At 39.4% G+C, this 15,829-nt stretch overlaps 1 protein-coding gene across 2 annotated transcripts in view; it reads right to left on the bottom strand.

The window, feature by feature from the left end:
• dok4 (docking protein 4) overlaps positions 1 to 15,465 on the bottom strand; it is a 120,520-nt gene extending 105,055 nt beyond the window's left edge. For both annotated transcript variants that reach the window (XM_020613701.1, XM_020613702.1), the window contains exon 1: positions 15,139 to 15,465. Coding sequence is in view for 1 of the 2 variants with exons in the window: in XM_020613702.1 (XP_020469358.1) it covers positions 15,139 to 15,159 (21 nt within the window). In the remaining variant the exon portion in view is untranslated. The remainder of the gene's footprint in view (positions 1 to 15,138) is intronic.
• Positions 15,466 to 15,829: the final 364 nt, after the last annotated feature.

Below are 15,829 nucleotides of genomic sequence, written 5' to 3'. Positions count from 1 at the left end.
TGGAGGAAATTCTACTGTCTGAATTCCTAGACTCACTTCTTTCTTTGTTACACTATATGTGACATGGCTTCCCGTTTGGCTAATTAAACTGTCTTGCCTGTGTGTGTCTGTATATTGCCCTGCCTTTGAAGTTGTCTTCCTCTTGTTGGCTTTTAGATCTAATCTCTTGTTTATTACCCTTGGTGTCCCAGTGACCCCAAATTCTCTGGCCTCTTCAACCAGGTGGTGGTGATAAATTAACTGTGGACCCTCTTTGCTAAAGCTGTAAATCTAATGAGATTCAGTGTTTTAGTGAACCAGTCCCCTTGATGTTAAACAGTGCTCCAGTTGGCTAACACAGTAAATACTAGCCAAGAATTCAGTGAACACATAGAATGATATACTCAACTATGTAAACATAATTGTAACATATGTATAAGTAAGCAAACTTATGTGTGCTCTAAACTAAATAACTATGATAGAATTACCATACGCAAAGTAAACACACAGGTTGACTAGTCAACAAGCATAATGTTAATCTTCTACTAATTAAGTTCTTAATTCATCAAATGTTAGAATCAACCTTAAAGTATGACTTTGTTAATAATTTTACCCAACAATATATATGGGAAATACTCATGCTTAACACTTTTCATCAACGCCATCATTACAAAAAAATATTGTTTAAACTAAGCTTAAAATCTACAGCTGTAAATAAAATCAGATTTGAAATCTATTATGAATTGAAAAGCAAATTTTTGAGTATGTGTTCAGCCTTACATGTGCATGTTCTGTTGGGGAGAAGTGTACAGTTGTGAGTCACAGTAAGAGGATAAGACTATGCACACTCGTAGGAGGATTACCAGGATAAGAAGAGGAGATACTGTGGAGGAGAGGATAGAAGGCTTGTGTGTGTGAGAGTGTGTGTGTGTGTGTGTGTGGCAGTTGTGTTTGTGAACAGAGGATGTTTCCATTGCAATCCAGTGTAGTATACACATCAAACAGCTGTACACTACAGGGAGAGGGATGTATCACATCAGTATCATCTGTGATTAGACCCAGAATAAAGCTGAAGTTAAAAGAAGCCCAGCAGAGATCAAAGAAAGGACAGATTCCTCTTCTGTCTCTGCCGATCTGCATCAGTCTGTCTCTCTGTGACTCTCACTCACTCACACACACAAATGCTGTGTTTTCATCCCATGTGGGTACTTTACATCGACTTACATTCATTTCCTGTAGACTTATCCTAACTGTAACCATAACCACTACTTGCCTAACCGTGACCCTAAACTTAACCTAATCCTAACCTTAAAACATGTTGCTACCTTAAAATTCAGTCCCCACAATGTAACTGTGTTAACATATTTCAGTCCCCATAATGTAAGAACTACAAAGGCATCTGTACTCTTACAGATAGCAGCAGCATAGGTCCAGTGCTCGACATCAATATGCCACAGGCTTTTAGGCAGTAGTAAATCTGTGTTATTAGGGACGAGGATTGACATTTTGGACAAAAAATGTCAGAGGTTGCCAGTTGTAATTGCCAGCAAACCTGCTCTTCTACAAGGACTCCAAAATGCTGTCTGTTTCTCCTGGTCTCCATCCTTTCTTCCCATTACTTTATAAAAGTTTCTTCTAATACCAAACATTTCACATTTTACTAACATCCACATTGATTTTGTCATCAAGCCAAATGTCTCATTCATCTCAATCACTGGTTGCTTTATTGGCACGAGACAGGGACTTTATACATTTGCAAAAAAAAAAAAGGGGACAAAATGAAATATAGTAAGTAACAAGTAAATTAGCAGGGATTATGCATCTGTTGTTACATACTGTATAAACTTTGTGCTTTAGGCACAGGAAGGACTGCAGGATTTTTCACCACTCTAAACAAAAGTGTTTTTTACTATATAGGTCTATGTCCATCAGTTTTAATAGTTTAACTGTTATGAAAAATCCTGTTTCCTTCTGCCAGGATGGTATGATAGGCTTTAGACACTACTCCACACATCACCTCTGTTTTGTTAGAGCTCTGAAGTAAAATCAGAACTTACTATTCTTTGGAATAACACAAATAAATAGAATTCCTACCGTGCTTCTAGAACGCTGGACTACAGTTCTCATCTTTGACTTGTTCAGCAAGTCCAATAGGTCTGGTGATGTCCACTAAAAAATGAAGTTGAGTAATGAGAGTCTAGTAGGTGGATTAAGAATGGGGGCATACTTTTTCTACATACTGTGGTTAGCTACCAAGCTAAATTGATAAAAAACAAACAGATGAGAATAACAGTTGTACGAGTTAATACAAGTTACAAGAAACCATGTTATGATGCCATACATATGAGCACTCCCTCACATGTACCATTTGTCTGGTGTGGTAGGTCTTTTATACTAACATATTCATTGTTGTTTCACCTCGATAAGCTCATGAGGGGCTCAAATTCTAATAGCAAGGGATGCTGGAGATACGAATTTAGGAATATAGAGAGCAGACCCCAGGGATACTGAGAATTTGATAGAAACAAATACTTGATGATAGACTGCATTAAGTCATAGAAGCTAATGAGATACTGCAAAGAAAAAAGTAGTCAGTCCTTGGACTATGCATAAAAGTAATATGACAGGCCATGACACTACAGCACTGACAGTAATCACACAGTTGTTTTGGGGTTAGAACAGCAGGATTCAGTTGAGTATGTACCCACACACACACACCAATGTCTGAGACACAGCTACAGAAGGAAGCATGGAAACAGAGACACAGCTAATGAGGAGAGATGTGGGGGAGACTATTGCTCTGTGTTTTGGGGCATGTGTAATGATCTTGCAGATTACTATTTATTATTATTATTATTATTCCGTACATTTTTTGGCACTTAACTACTTCAGCATGCTTCAGAATTTTTCAAACCTTCATACTTTTGAAATATTTAGCTTTATTTTGAAAATCTTGCCCCATTCAAATGAATGGGAAAATTCTACTTCAGCAAACTTTCAGCTATTTCAGCTATTAAAATGTTCAGCTCTTCAAGGACATTCATGCTTATCTCCAAGATTTTTATAAACATTATACTTTTGAAATACTTACTTGAATACCCCATTCAAGAGAATAGGGAAATTCCAACTTCAGCAAACTTTCAGCTATTTCAGCTATTAAAATGTTCAGCTCTTCAAGGACATTCATGCTTATCTCCAAGATTTTTATAAACATTATACTTTTGAAATATTTAGCTTTATTTTGAAAATCTTGCCCCATTCAAATGAATGGGAAAATTCTACTTCAGCATACTTTCAACTACAAAAGCCAAAACACACACACACACAAACACCTACACACCCACAAACCTGCTTGTTTTACCTACTTTTTGGGGACCAGCGGGAATATATTTACTTTTTAATAAGTTCAGCATACTTTCAACTACAAAAGCCAAAACACACACACACACAAACACCTACACACCCACAAACCTGCTTGTTTTACCTACTTTTTGGGGACCAGCGGGAATATATTTACTTTTTAATAAGTTCAGCATACTTTCAGCTCCAAAAGCCATTCAGGTGTCAAAATGTTCAGTTTTTAAGGACATGTGTGCTTGTATTTTTCTTGTTTGTAACATTTAAACTTTTTCATATAATTAGCATTTTTCAACAAATCTTGCCCCATTCAAATGAATGGGGAAATTCTACTTCAGCATACCTTCACAGCTATCAAAATGTTCAGCTTTTCAAGAACAGTCATGCTTCTATTGAGATTTTTTCTAAACTTCATACTTTTGAAATATTTTGCTTTATTTTGAAACTTTTGCCCCATTCAAATGAATGGGAAAATTCTACTTCAGCATCATTTCAGTCTATCAAAATGTTTAGGTCTTCAAGGACATTCATGCTTCTTTTCAGAAGTTTTCAAAACTTTATACTTTTGAAATATTTAGCTTTATTTTGAAAATCTTGCCCCATTCAAATGAATGGAAAAATTCTTCTTCAGCACACAATGTTCAGCTCTTCAAAGACAGTCCTACATGTATTTATTGCATCTCATCCTTCAGATTATTCAACACAGAACTTCAGCCATTTCTTCTCAACTATTTCAACAAAAGAACTTTTCTTCACATTCTTCAGCTGTTTCAGCAATTAATTTCAGGCATTTTCAGGGCGATCCTTCAGCATATCAGCATCCACACAAATTTTAGACAGGAAATGCATTTCTCTAGTTTGCATTCTAATGTTTGATCTATTTGTGTGCATTGAGTTAAGCACTTCATATTCATGTGAAGGCTCCTCGGTGGCTAGACATTTCATAATCTCCACATTAAATCCTCTCCTAGCTGTTTTTTTTTACACGTATTGTGAAGCTTTTATATCAGCATGCCCGCATGACTCTATACCTGGCTGCCACTGAACAGAGTGCTACTGCAGTGCTCTCCAAATCAAAACTGAATGGGTGAGAAGGATGAGCAAGGATAAAAACCCAAGGGGAGGAGGACAAGGAAGAATGCCTTCTTCCTCTTGCTCGTCTGCAAGTTTGGACACTATGTTGTATAAACAACTGGAGTCTGTCTGACCAAACTGGAGCAGCAGGGTGAGAGACATAGTCAGACACACACAGAGAGTCCACCCTGCACTCTGTCATTTACAGATTTGGAATGTGGCCTTGAGCACTAATTACAGACCATCTCTCTCTCTTGCTCTGTCAAGGCCAGTCAACCAAAACCACTGTACCCACAATCCTTTGCTCCACGTTCCAGTCCCCAGACACAGAAAACAAGTCATATCCATGATTCTAACACATGCAATACACACACACACACATACATTCAAAATGATGCTAATGCTCCAGCATTTGGAGCTGCCTGTACTGATTATGATCCATTCACACAAAACCAGCAACTCATTCATTTAATTAAGTTGCTGAGCCTGTTTGTTTGATGAGGAACTAAAATGAAAACAAGCAGTCAGGGAGAGCGCTGCAGCAACTAAAGCTACATTTAAAGAGTGAAAGAACTGCTGTAGAACTGACATTTAACAGCCATCACTATATTGATAGGGAGCTACAACTGTCTGTTTGCTGAAGTTGTACAGTGAATAACACCTGAGTCAGCCACAGATGAAGACCATGACATGAATTGATGTACAACAGTAATTAACTTGCTGAGGGTAAAGCCAAAAGCACAGTGGCCACACCCAAAGTATTAGTACAAATCCCCCATTGTTCATGAACTACAGCACACCGAGTAAGAAAGTCTGGGTAAAGACTGTATGTTCTGTCTTTTTCCTAAGTTGTGTAATCATCAGCCTTCTCCTGTTTCTTCACCCGGACCCCTCTTTTGTCAAAATGAACCCAAATCTCAGGAATTTACTTTGTGGGTACAATGTGATTACTACCAATGAGAACAAAGTCTAACACTGAAAATAAGACCTAAGTTGTAATAAACCTGAATTGTCCTTTAAGACCCGACTCGACCCAAACTAGGGCTGAGGTGTCCCCCTCAGTTTGTAGCCAAGTCTGAAAGCATAAGCAACACAGGCTGAAACTTTAGCCAGCTAAACTACATGTTGCACATTATTGACTATACAGTCAGAAAATTTCATATTTTCAGTTAACTTGATTTGGTATGCTCTTGATATCTGAAGAATGATCTGCCTTTTTTTAGGACACTGATGTAAAATTTTCAAACAAATGAACCTGCACTGGAAACAAGTGACAACAGCCCTCCAACTTACCAGCTGGTATTAAATTTGATTTGGTATGCTCTTGATATCTGAAGAATGATCTGCCTTTTTTTAGGACACTGATGTAAAATTTTCAAACAAATGAACCTGCACTGGAAACAAGTGACAACAGCCCTCCAACTTACCAGCTGGTATTAAAAGAAAACTGACAAAGTCCAATATTCCCTCTCTTTTTAACTCCTATTGATTCACCAACAGCTCCTGATAACATATTTGAGAAATATTTGGGTTTTACTGGCTAAATAATCTACTGTGTTCACCTACTTGTTGCTGCTACAGTGCCTTGCGAAAGTATTCGGCCCCCTTGAACTTTGCGGCCTTTTGCCACATTTCAGGCTTCAAACATAAAGATATAAAACTGTAATTGTTTGTGAAGAATCAACAACAAGTGGGACACAATCATGAAGTGGAACGAAATTTATTGGATATTTCAAACTTTTTTAACAAATAAAAAACTGAAAAATTGGGCGTGCAAAATTATTCAGCCCCCTTAAGTTAATACTTTGTAGCGCCACCTTTTGCTGCGATTACAGCTGTAAGTCACTTGGGGTATGTCTCTATCAGTTTTGCACATCGAGAGACTGAAATATTTGCCCATTCCTCCTTGCAAAACAGCTCGAGCTCAGTGAGGTTGGATGGAGAGCATTTGTGAACAGCAGTTTTCAGTTCTTTCCAAAGATTCTCGATTGGATTGAGGTCTGGACTTTGACTTGGCCATTCTAACACCTGGATATGTTTAGTTTTGAACCATTCCATTGTAGATTTTGCTTTATGTTTTGGATCATTGTCTTGTTGGAAGACAAATCTCCATCCCAGTCTCAGGTCTTTTGCAGACTCCATCAGGTTTCCTTCCAGAATGGTCCTGTATTTGGCTCCATCCATCTTCCCATCAATTTTAACCATCTTCCCTGTCCCTGCTGAAGAAAAGCAGGCCCAAACCAGGATGCTGCCACCACCATGTTTGACAGTGGGGATGGTGTGTTCAAGGTGATGAGCTGTGTTGCTTTTACGCCAAACATAACGTTTTGCATTGTTGCCAAAAAGTTCGATTTTGGTTTCATCTGACCAGAGCACCTTCTTCCACATGTGTGGTGTGTCTCCCAGGTGGCTTGTGGCAAACTTTAAACGACACTTTTTATGGATATCTTTAAGAAATGGCTTTCTTCTTGCCACTCTTCCATAAAGGCCAGATTTGTGCAGTATACGACTGATTGTTGTCCTATGGACAGAGTCTCCCACCTCAGCTGTAGATCTCTGCAGTTCATCCAGAGTGATCATGGGCCTCTTGGCTGCATCTCTGATCAGTCTTCTCCTTGTATGAGCTGAAAGTTTAGAGGGACGGCCAGGTCTTGGTAGATTTGCAGTGGTCTGATACTCCTTCCATTTCAATATTATCGCTTGCACAGTGCTCCTTGGGATGTTTAAAGCTTGGGAAATCTTTTTGTATCCAAATCCGGCTTTAAACTTCTCCACAACAGTATCTCGGACCTGCCTGGTGTGTTCCTTGTTCTTCATGATGCTCTCTGCGCTTTAAACAGACCTCTGAGACTATCACAGTGCAGGTGCATTTATACGGAGACTTGATTACACACAGGTGGATTCTATTTATCATCATTAGTCATTTAGGTCAACATTGGATCATTCAGAGATCCTCACTGAACTTCTGGAGAGAGTTTGCTGCACTGAAAGTAAAGGGGCTGAATAATTTTGCACGCCCAATTTTTCAGTTTTTTTATTTGTTAAAAAAGTTTGAAATATCCAATAAATTTCGTTCTACTTCATGATTGTGTCCCACTTGTTGTTGATTCTTCACAAAAAATTACAGTTTTATATCTTTATGTTTGAAGCCTGAAATGTGGCAAAAGGTCGCAAAGTTCAAGGGGGCCGAATACTTTCGCAAGGCACTGTATGTAAACACTAAATGCTTGAGTTGACAAAATGGTGATAATTCTCTGCAGCACTGTTCACGTTACACATAATATTTGACCCACTGTTCCTGGAAAAATCACTGATCACTGTAGCTTTAATGCTGAAAAATAAACTAAATGGCGCTTAATGGCCACCATTTAATGCGTTATGTTTTAGAGCTTGTTAGTAAAAGTGAAATTATCAAATTATTATAAACCTTTTGCAAATCTAGGTTTACCCAAATAACAAATTTCAAAAATAATTGTGTGAATCCCACATTATTAAACTCAACATAACAACAACCAGTGAGACATAGTGTCACCAGAAACAAGTTCAATTAATTAATCAGCCACAGTCCAGTTCAGGGCAATAAAATCAGAAAAGAGAATGCATTAAAGATATATCATGGAATAACATAATAAAATGCTTTTCACATTTCATTGTTATAAAGATTTTATTGTCTATCACTGTTGTGCTTTATTTGTTGTCTGTATAAAGTCACTATATGACTCATTGGATATCAAGATTTCAGTTGAAGTTGCAATTTTGGAGTTTCTTTCCAAAACTATTGTGCTGTGAAAGTGCAGTTTTATTTATTTATTTATTTGTTTTTAGTATTCAGTTCCATTTGTATGAGAAAATTCTGCAGTGTGACATGTAGATAAGAATAAATACAAGCAGCTGGGAGACAGAACAGTATAATACTGCTGTGACAGCTGACATAAACGCATGATATCCATAGGGTGCTACACGGTGAGGACATACCATTATCTGTCCTGAAGCTATCTGTCACAATACTGTCATTCCCTTGTCTACTGCTCTTTCCACATCCATCTCTCTGCTCGACCTTCTTCCACCTGCTGCCAAAAACTGCATATGTGCAAATCTACATAGAGTGAAACTCTAATATGTCTTACTAAAAAGTGTCTAAGTAGAGCAGCTGAATAGAAGCTGATGGAGAGGAGGATACAGCCAAATTATCACACCCATGCGTACAGCTGTAGTTGGACTACACTGAGCGTGTTGTATGTGCACAAATATGTGTGTTACTCAAGCCTGGCAAACATCATAAACCTGTGCACTGTCTGAAGCCTAAGCATCACTCTGTCTGCATGTAGAAACAGGCTAGGAGCTGTAATAAGGTGAAATAATAGTGTGGATGGCAAGACAAACACACACACTTGTAACATATGAATACAGGGAGGTCACATTCTTTGATTTTGGTCACAGGGGTTATTTTTATGTCAATACTCTGATCACGAACTGCTGAAAAAAGTAAAAGAGAAGTTTTTATTGAGCCTGTCATTTTGAGGAGCTTATTTGCAACTTTTACAATTTTAAAAAGGAGTCACATCCTATCCAATTTCTTCCTTATTGTTACACACACATGAAAAGTCCAAAACTGTGTTAATCTCTCTCACTACTTTCTGACTTCCCTACCCCAGCTGGCTCTCAGCTTCAGGCCCATTGATTCCTACTAAGTTGTAAATCTTTAAAAAAAAATTGGTAAAAATTATTCTTCTAAGTTTCATTCATTTTTTATATAAAAAAAACTCTGAAACGGTAGTTACAGTAGCAAAGCAAAAAATTAATTGTTGGGAGTAGTAATCATCAAGAAGTGCTAAGCTACACTACATAAACAAGCTCAGAATCAGAATCAGCAGCTCTCAATGTGTAATGTGCCCCATGCAAGGCAACAGCAAGGAGCAAGTAAACAATATACCAACATAAGGCTGTGTAGTATAACAAAATGAAATAAACAGTATAAACAGGCAATAAACAATGCAAACAAACAAAGGAATGTTCATTAGGAAGCAAGATAAACTAAAAGTAAAAAATTGAATACTGAAAAGTAGAAACCTGCACGGATCTGTATAATCTGTACAATGTATATTTACAGGTATTTCACTGAGAGCTATTGTCCAGTCATACTGTCATGGGTTACGTGTTAATCAGAGTGATGGCTCGGGGGAAGAAACTGAGATATAATTTTTGGCACGCACCACCGGGCGCATGGCTGTGAACGGCGAGCATAAATTAAGTGTAAAGGGGATGCTTGTACATAGTTGAAGCATCTGCTATTATATGTAGCTATATGGGACATTATTTATTGTTTTAAATTAACTTATAGATGTATATAGTGTATATATCTATGATTGATAATGTGCATGAGACTCGCAAAATGGTGCATTTACAGCACCCAAAATTCATATGTCATGGTGTGATGACAACTTCACATTCTCTATAAGACTACACATATTAAAATAAACAAATGTACTCATTATATTGTGTTATAATTTGTAACAAAAAATGTAATAAAACAAAATTAAGTATAACAATATAGCATTGTTTTCCTAGCCTGCTACTTAGTGGAAAAACATGCTTACCTCTGAAAACATCATTCTGAAAGAATCTGCACAACCCAAATGCTGTGGGAAATTTAGTTTAACTAGACACTTTGCTAAGTAAAGCATTGCTTTTTACCTAACAATGATAATTTTCCAAAATAGCTGACCTGGGGCCTATTTCAAGAAGGCGGCTTAACAAACTCAAATTTCAAACCTGAACTCTGAGTTGACTTACCCAGAGTTGGAAAACTCGGAGTTTTCGGTTTCAGAACAGCTGAAAAGAGTTGGTTTAATCAACTCTGAGATGTTTGACTCAGAGTTAGGCGCGTGCCACGCGACTATAAAAAGCCCTGAACAATGGAGTGAAGAAATTACATCTGCCAGCATCAGGCTTTTGGGAATTATTGTGTCCCAGCACCCTGCTCCGATTACATTAATATGTGACAGCCAACAAGATTACCAATTTTAAATCATGCTGCTTCTATTTCCAACATGTGACCTACATGTAGATTCAGAAGTAAACACAGTGTTGTCTCTCTAGACCTGCCATCCTACTGTCTAATTATCCATCCACAAGCATCCAAGCTTTTTACCTGGACCGTTATGATGGAAACTCATAGCTGTGTGTTTCAGTTTACTGCTTGGCTGTGCTTCTTCTGTGCTTGTATAGTCTGTCCTCTTTTCATGTGACCGTGGTGTAGAGGAGGTTGTGTAGCTCAGGTTTGTTTGGCAGCACCTGGGGCCTATTTCAAGAAGGCGGTTTTGTCGAAACTCAGAGTTTGTTAACCCCGAAATGAGGGAAACTCTGAGTTTTCGGTTTCAGAAACGGAGGTAACTTAAACCCGTGAAAGCGGGGTAAGTTAAACCCATTTCACAAAAAGAGGTAATCTAAACTCAGAGTCAGTTACTATGGCAACTTACTCTGTGAACCTAACCTGCTTGGGAGCAGGGGCCTATTTCAAGAAGGCGGTTTAACAAACTCAGAGTTCAAACCTGAACTGAGTTTCCCGAACAAAACCTGCTCGCCAGCAGGTTAGGTTCACAGAGTAAGTTGCCATAGTAACTGACTCTGAGTTTAGATTACCTCTCTTTGTGAAACGGGTTTAACTTACCCCGCTTTCACGGGTTTAAGTTACCTCCATTTCTGAAACCGAAAACTCCGAGTTTCCCTCATTTCGGGGTTAACAAACTCTGCGTTTCGACAAAACCGCCTTCTTGAAATAGGCCCCTGTATAATTTTACTCAGGCATGTTCCTGTGTGGATTAATGCACATTTGTTGTTCAAGAGAGTATGGTATTGGTAGCAGCAGGACTGTATTATATGCACAACTGACTCAAAATAAACGACAGTGTGTGTTCATGGTGATGAAGGAATATATCTGAGTGCAAAAGTGGGGCTCACTGGTGTGTTTTTAATTGTCTTTGGACAATAATGGGGCTCTATATAAATGATTAAGATATATATCAGGCCTATGAAACACTAACTAACCTATGAAACACATAGGTTAGTTTGGGTCTATGAATGGGATTTGTTGACATTAGGAAAATTACTGAATATCATCAGCTTTATCCATCAAGGTTTTTGCTCATTTAAGATTAACACCAAATTAACTGAAAAGTGGATGTCTGTCTGATTAGATTTTGGTGGTCAAAGGTCAAGGTCAATGTATCCTTATGTCTGCGCTCTCGCCGCTGCGGCCTGGGTTCGAATCAGGGTTGCCTCAGGAAGGGCATCCGGCGTAAAACGTGCCAAATGTCAACATGAGAGTCGTCAGTGTGACGATTCGCTGTGACGACCCCTAAAAACGGGAAAAGCCGAAAGTGACTTTCTTTAGAGGTGTTGGATAATTAGCATGATGAGAGACTAGAGAAGTACATCAGTCTCACCAATTAAACCATGTTAGAGAAACAGAAGAAATACTTAGTTTCTCTCTCACTCCAATATAACATAAAGGCTTGTTCAGAGCCTGAGCCAGTGGAGGTGCTGTCAAAACAAATTAAAGCAGGAAAACACAGGGGAGAAGCCTCCTTCCTCCTCTGTCCTGCCCCCATCCTTTCCTCATTCTCCTCTCAACCTCCTCTTTCTCTTCCTCTTCCTCTTCACTTTCCTGGCTGCTTTTGCCTTCCATCCATTCTCCATCTCAGCGTGCTCCTCCCTTCATCTCCCCACTGTATTTCCTTCTCTCCTCGTTCACTTAGAGACTAAGCCACACACACAGTCTGCATGAACCTGCATGATTGACACAGAAACGAAATGAATTTTGAATATGCATGAGCGTATGCAAGCCTGCACACATATATGATGTCAAAGTACGGTCCGTAAATCAGGCCCACCTGCCACCTAGCACAAGTTACAGAAGTGATTTTCAGACAGCAAGTAGTCATATCTAACAGCCAGCCATGAGGGAGCTCTTGGCAACTAAAAGTTATTTTACACAGAGAGAGCGTGACAGAGAAAGAGCAAAAACCAGGGCTAACGTTGGTTTGGCTTTTTCAGATTTAAGGTGTTAAAAGCAGCCAAAGAACTCAAATTTGACTCCGATGTGGCGCTTTTACTTCTGTATATGTTAGCATCTAAAGCTAATAGGTTTCTTTATTTTGTTAACACCATTTTGTTTGGTAACATTGGTGACTTAGCACTATCACAGTTTTCCCTTTGTGTTTAATTAGCATGATTGTAATTTCAGAGAATGCAAGATTTGCAGAAAGTTCATGCTTTGTGTCACATTAGCAGTAACCATGGACTGCTGAACTTACTCGTTAGTCAGCTAACACTAGCTTCAGGCTGGAGGTTGCACTTTGTATAGTTTGTCACAACCAGGCATCTATGGATTATATCGCTGATAAGAAAGAGGATGTGATGAAAGGGGCAAGGAGCCGTTAGGAGCAGCTTATGGTGTCAGTTTGTTTTGAGTCTCACTAGACCCTCTAGTGGCTGAAAATAAATTAGGGAGAAATTTGAAATTAGTGTCGATTGATAGTATTGATAGATAAAAAAATACATTAAAAAAAAAACTGTTTCATCCAGTACTGATGAAAATGCATGGTGTGTCATTATGGTGTGTTAATTGTGGCTGAAATTCACCAGTGAATAGCAGCGAATGCTCATACTAACAATGTAAACAAAAGTGTCTTCTTCCCATGGGCATCCACATCTCAGTCATTCCCCATACGTGATTGGTCAACGCAGCGCCTTTACTGGATGATGTCACTTTTCTGTGCAGTGTGGTGAGGGTGAAAATACCCTAGAAGGTCACACACAGCTTCAGTTAGAAGCTCATGTGTAGTTCATGCACAATTATAAAGTCTGAAGAGGCTCATGTAGAATCATACAGGAGAGAAACCAGGTAATTGAATTTGTGGCAAAGCCTTTTATAGTGCCTGCATATTATTGTATTTTACTGCATATGATAATTCATACTCAGAAAGTAGTCATTACAAGATTATTAATTTAAAAGATTTCAAAATGCACATACGTTGTTTAGCATTTTGTGGCTTTCAGTTGAATAAAATACATTTTTTCCAGTTAAACATTTTGTCATTGAAGATTTCTTTAAAAAAGTGTTAAAATATTGTCTTTTCTCATTCTCACGAACCCAATATAGTATATTGTCTCGTCTTGTGAACTAAGTGTATCCTCACACCTCTAGTCTCCAGGAAATGAGTGTACACTACCAGTTTGGACACACTTTCCCATTCAGTTTAATGGCGAGAGGCGGGGTCCACCAGTCTATCACTGGGCTGACATGTATACAAACAACCACACACCCTCACACCCACTATACGGCCCTGAGGTGACCCACATGCGCAGAAGAGGACGTGACGTCAGACGCAGCGTACTGTGTTTGCAAAAATAAAAATGCATGCGGCTCGTGATAGCATGTGCGTAGCGATGTACCAGTTAATGTGCAATCAAAATAAAGAACTAATAATAAGAATATCAAGAAGAAGGAGAGCACAAATATTGCTTATGGCCTCGCCTCCTCCAGCGCAGAATTGTGACGTCTGCTGCATTTCAATGACATAAAAATCGCATGAAATGCGACCTGGCCGTTCAGACTGAAGTCGCATTGCAAAACATCGGATATGTATCCGATTTAGGACCACATATGAAAGTGGCCTGGGCCGGATTTGAAAAAAATTGGATTTGTGCTGTTCACACTGTCATAAGGAAATCGGATATGGGTCGCATTTGGGCAAAAAGATCGGATTTGAGCCACTTCAGCCTGCAGTGTGAACGTGGACCTAGTGGCAATTTTAGAGTCACCAGTCAATCCATAATCTATCATTCACATCTCTCTGAGAGCTCCCTTCCTTTATATCCAGCAGACTGGACTACTGTGATGCTCTCCTCTTTGGTCTACCCAGAAAAAAATATAAATCAGTTTCAAATCAGAAAGGTACATCACAAATTTTCTAAGTTCACAGTGATACATCCATCCATTACCTATAATGCTTATCCTAAACAGGGTCACGGGAGAGCTGAAGCCACTCCCAGCTGACATCAGGCATGGGGTCCACCCTGGACAGGTCGCCAGTCTGACATGTAAACAGTCAACCACACACACCCACACTCACTTGTACAGGCAATTTAGAGTCACCAGTCAACCTAAGCTGCATGTCTTTGGACTGTGGGAGGAAGCTGGAGTACCCAGAGAGAACCCACGCAGGCACAGGGAGAACATGCAGACTCTACACAGAAAGGCCTCAGGTCGACCAGGGCTCGAACCCAGAACCTTCTTGATGTGACAGCGATAACCACTGCACCACAATGCCACCCCAAAGTGATACATTTAAAACTATATTATTCTCAAGTTCAATATCCAAAGAAAAATGTTTTGAAACATAGCAAATATAAAGAATAAAGATTAAATATTAACATTGTTGTTTTTTCCTATAATTTAACAAATACATATAAAAGCAAATTAAAAACTTATGGGGTAAAGAAGCACAGGCTTTTACTGGTGCGACATGGAATGTCAAAAAACTGTCATGAATAAAATGGCATTAAAGCAATAGATTAATAATTTAGTGACTTAACAATATGGAATAAAGTCGCACCTTCAGAGCAGTTTAATGGGATTACACGGGATAGCGCTGACAAACAATCACAGGGCCACCATAATCTCTCTACAGTGCATAGGCACGCTTCACCCTCCATAGTTGGTACCTGGTTGGCATCTATGACCATCGCTGATCTTCAGCGCAGCGGTGGGGCCGGGCGAGGTCCCGGTGTCCGGACGGGGTTCCTACAGTACGCCTCCCTGACTCCGCTGAATCAGACCTCCGCTCCTGCCCTTCATGCGGCAGTGGCTTTACCGCCTCCAGTCTATCTCCTTGCAGCTGCAGCAGATGTCACAGTAAATCCAACAGGACCGGAGGGGAAACCCTGGCAGTCACACAGATGGTTTAATTTGTGCGCATTGGACACGCTCACCGCTCCTGCAGCGGACAGTTGCTCTCTCTGTGCGTCTGCGACTTTGCTCCCACCGCTGTGCTGCCGTGCAGCAGCAAACATATACACAAAGACAAAAACACGCCCAACCGGCCACGCTCCAACAAGACCCGCCTTCTACCGTAATACTCCGAAGAGCCAGCCGTTTAAGCTTGACGCTTGTTATTAAAGGTTAGGTTATGTTTTCATTGAAAGGTTAAAATGATTTCTGATCAGATCTGCAACTAGTAGTAGTAGTCTAGTAGTAGTGATCCATCAATGAACAGGAGCCTTGTCCTTGAGTGTTGCAGAACAATATACAGTATTTGTAAATAAATGATACTGTGCCTTGTCCTGTGGTATATTGAAATATATAGGCAAAATTCAGTGGCAAATGACACTGACAGTTTGCTCAGGTCCAAGTTAA

The sequence above is a fragment of the Monopterus albus genome, unplaced genomic scaffold (genome assembly GCF_001952655.1).
Source record: "Monopterus albus unplaced genomic scaffold, M_albus_1.0 scaffold137.1, whole genome shotgun sequence".
NCBI lineage: Eukaryota > Metazoa > Chordata > Actinopteri > Synbranchiformes > Synbranchidae > Monopterus > Monopterus albus.
Note: the sequence above shows the minus strand (reverse complement) of the source record. Positions and strands in the feature narration are given on the sequence as shown.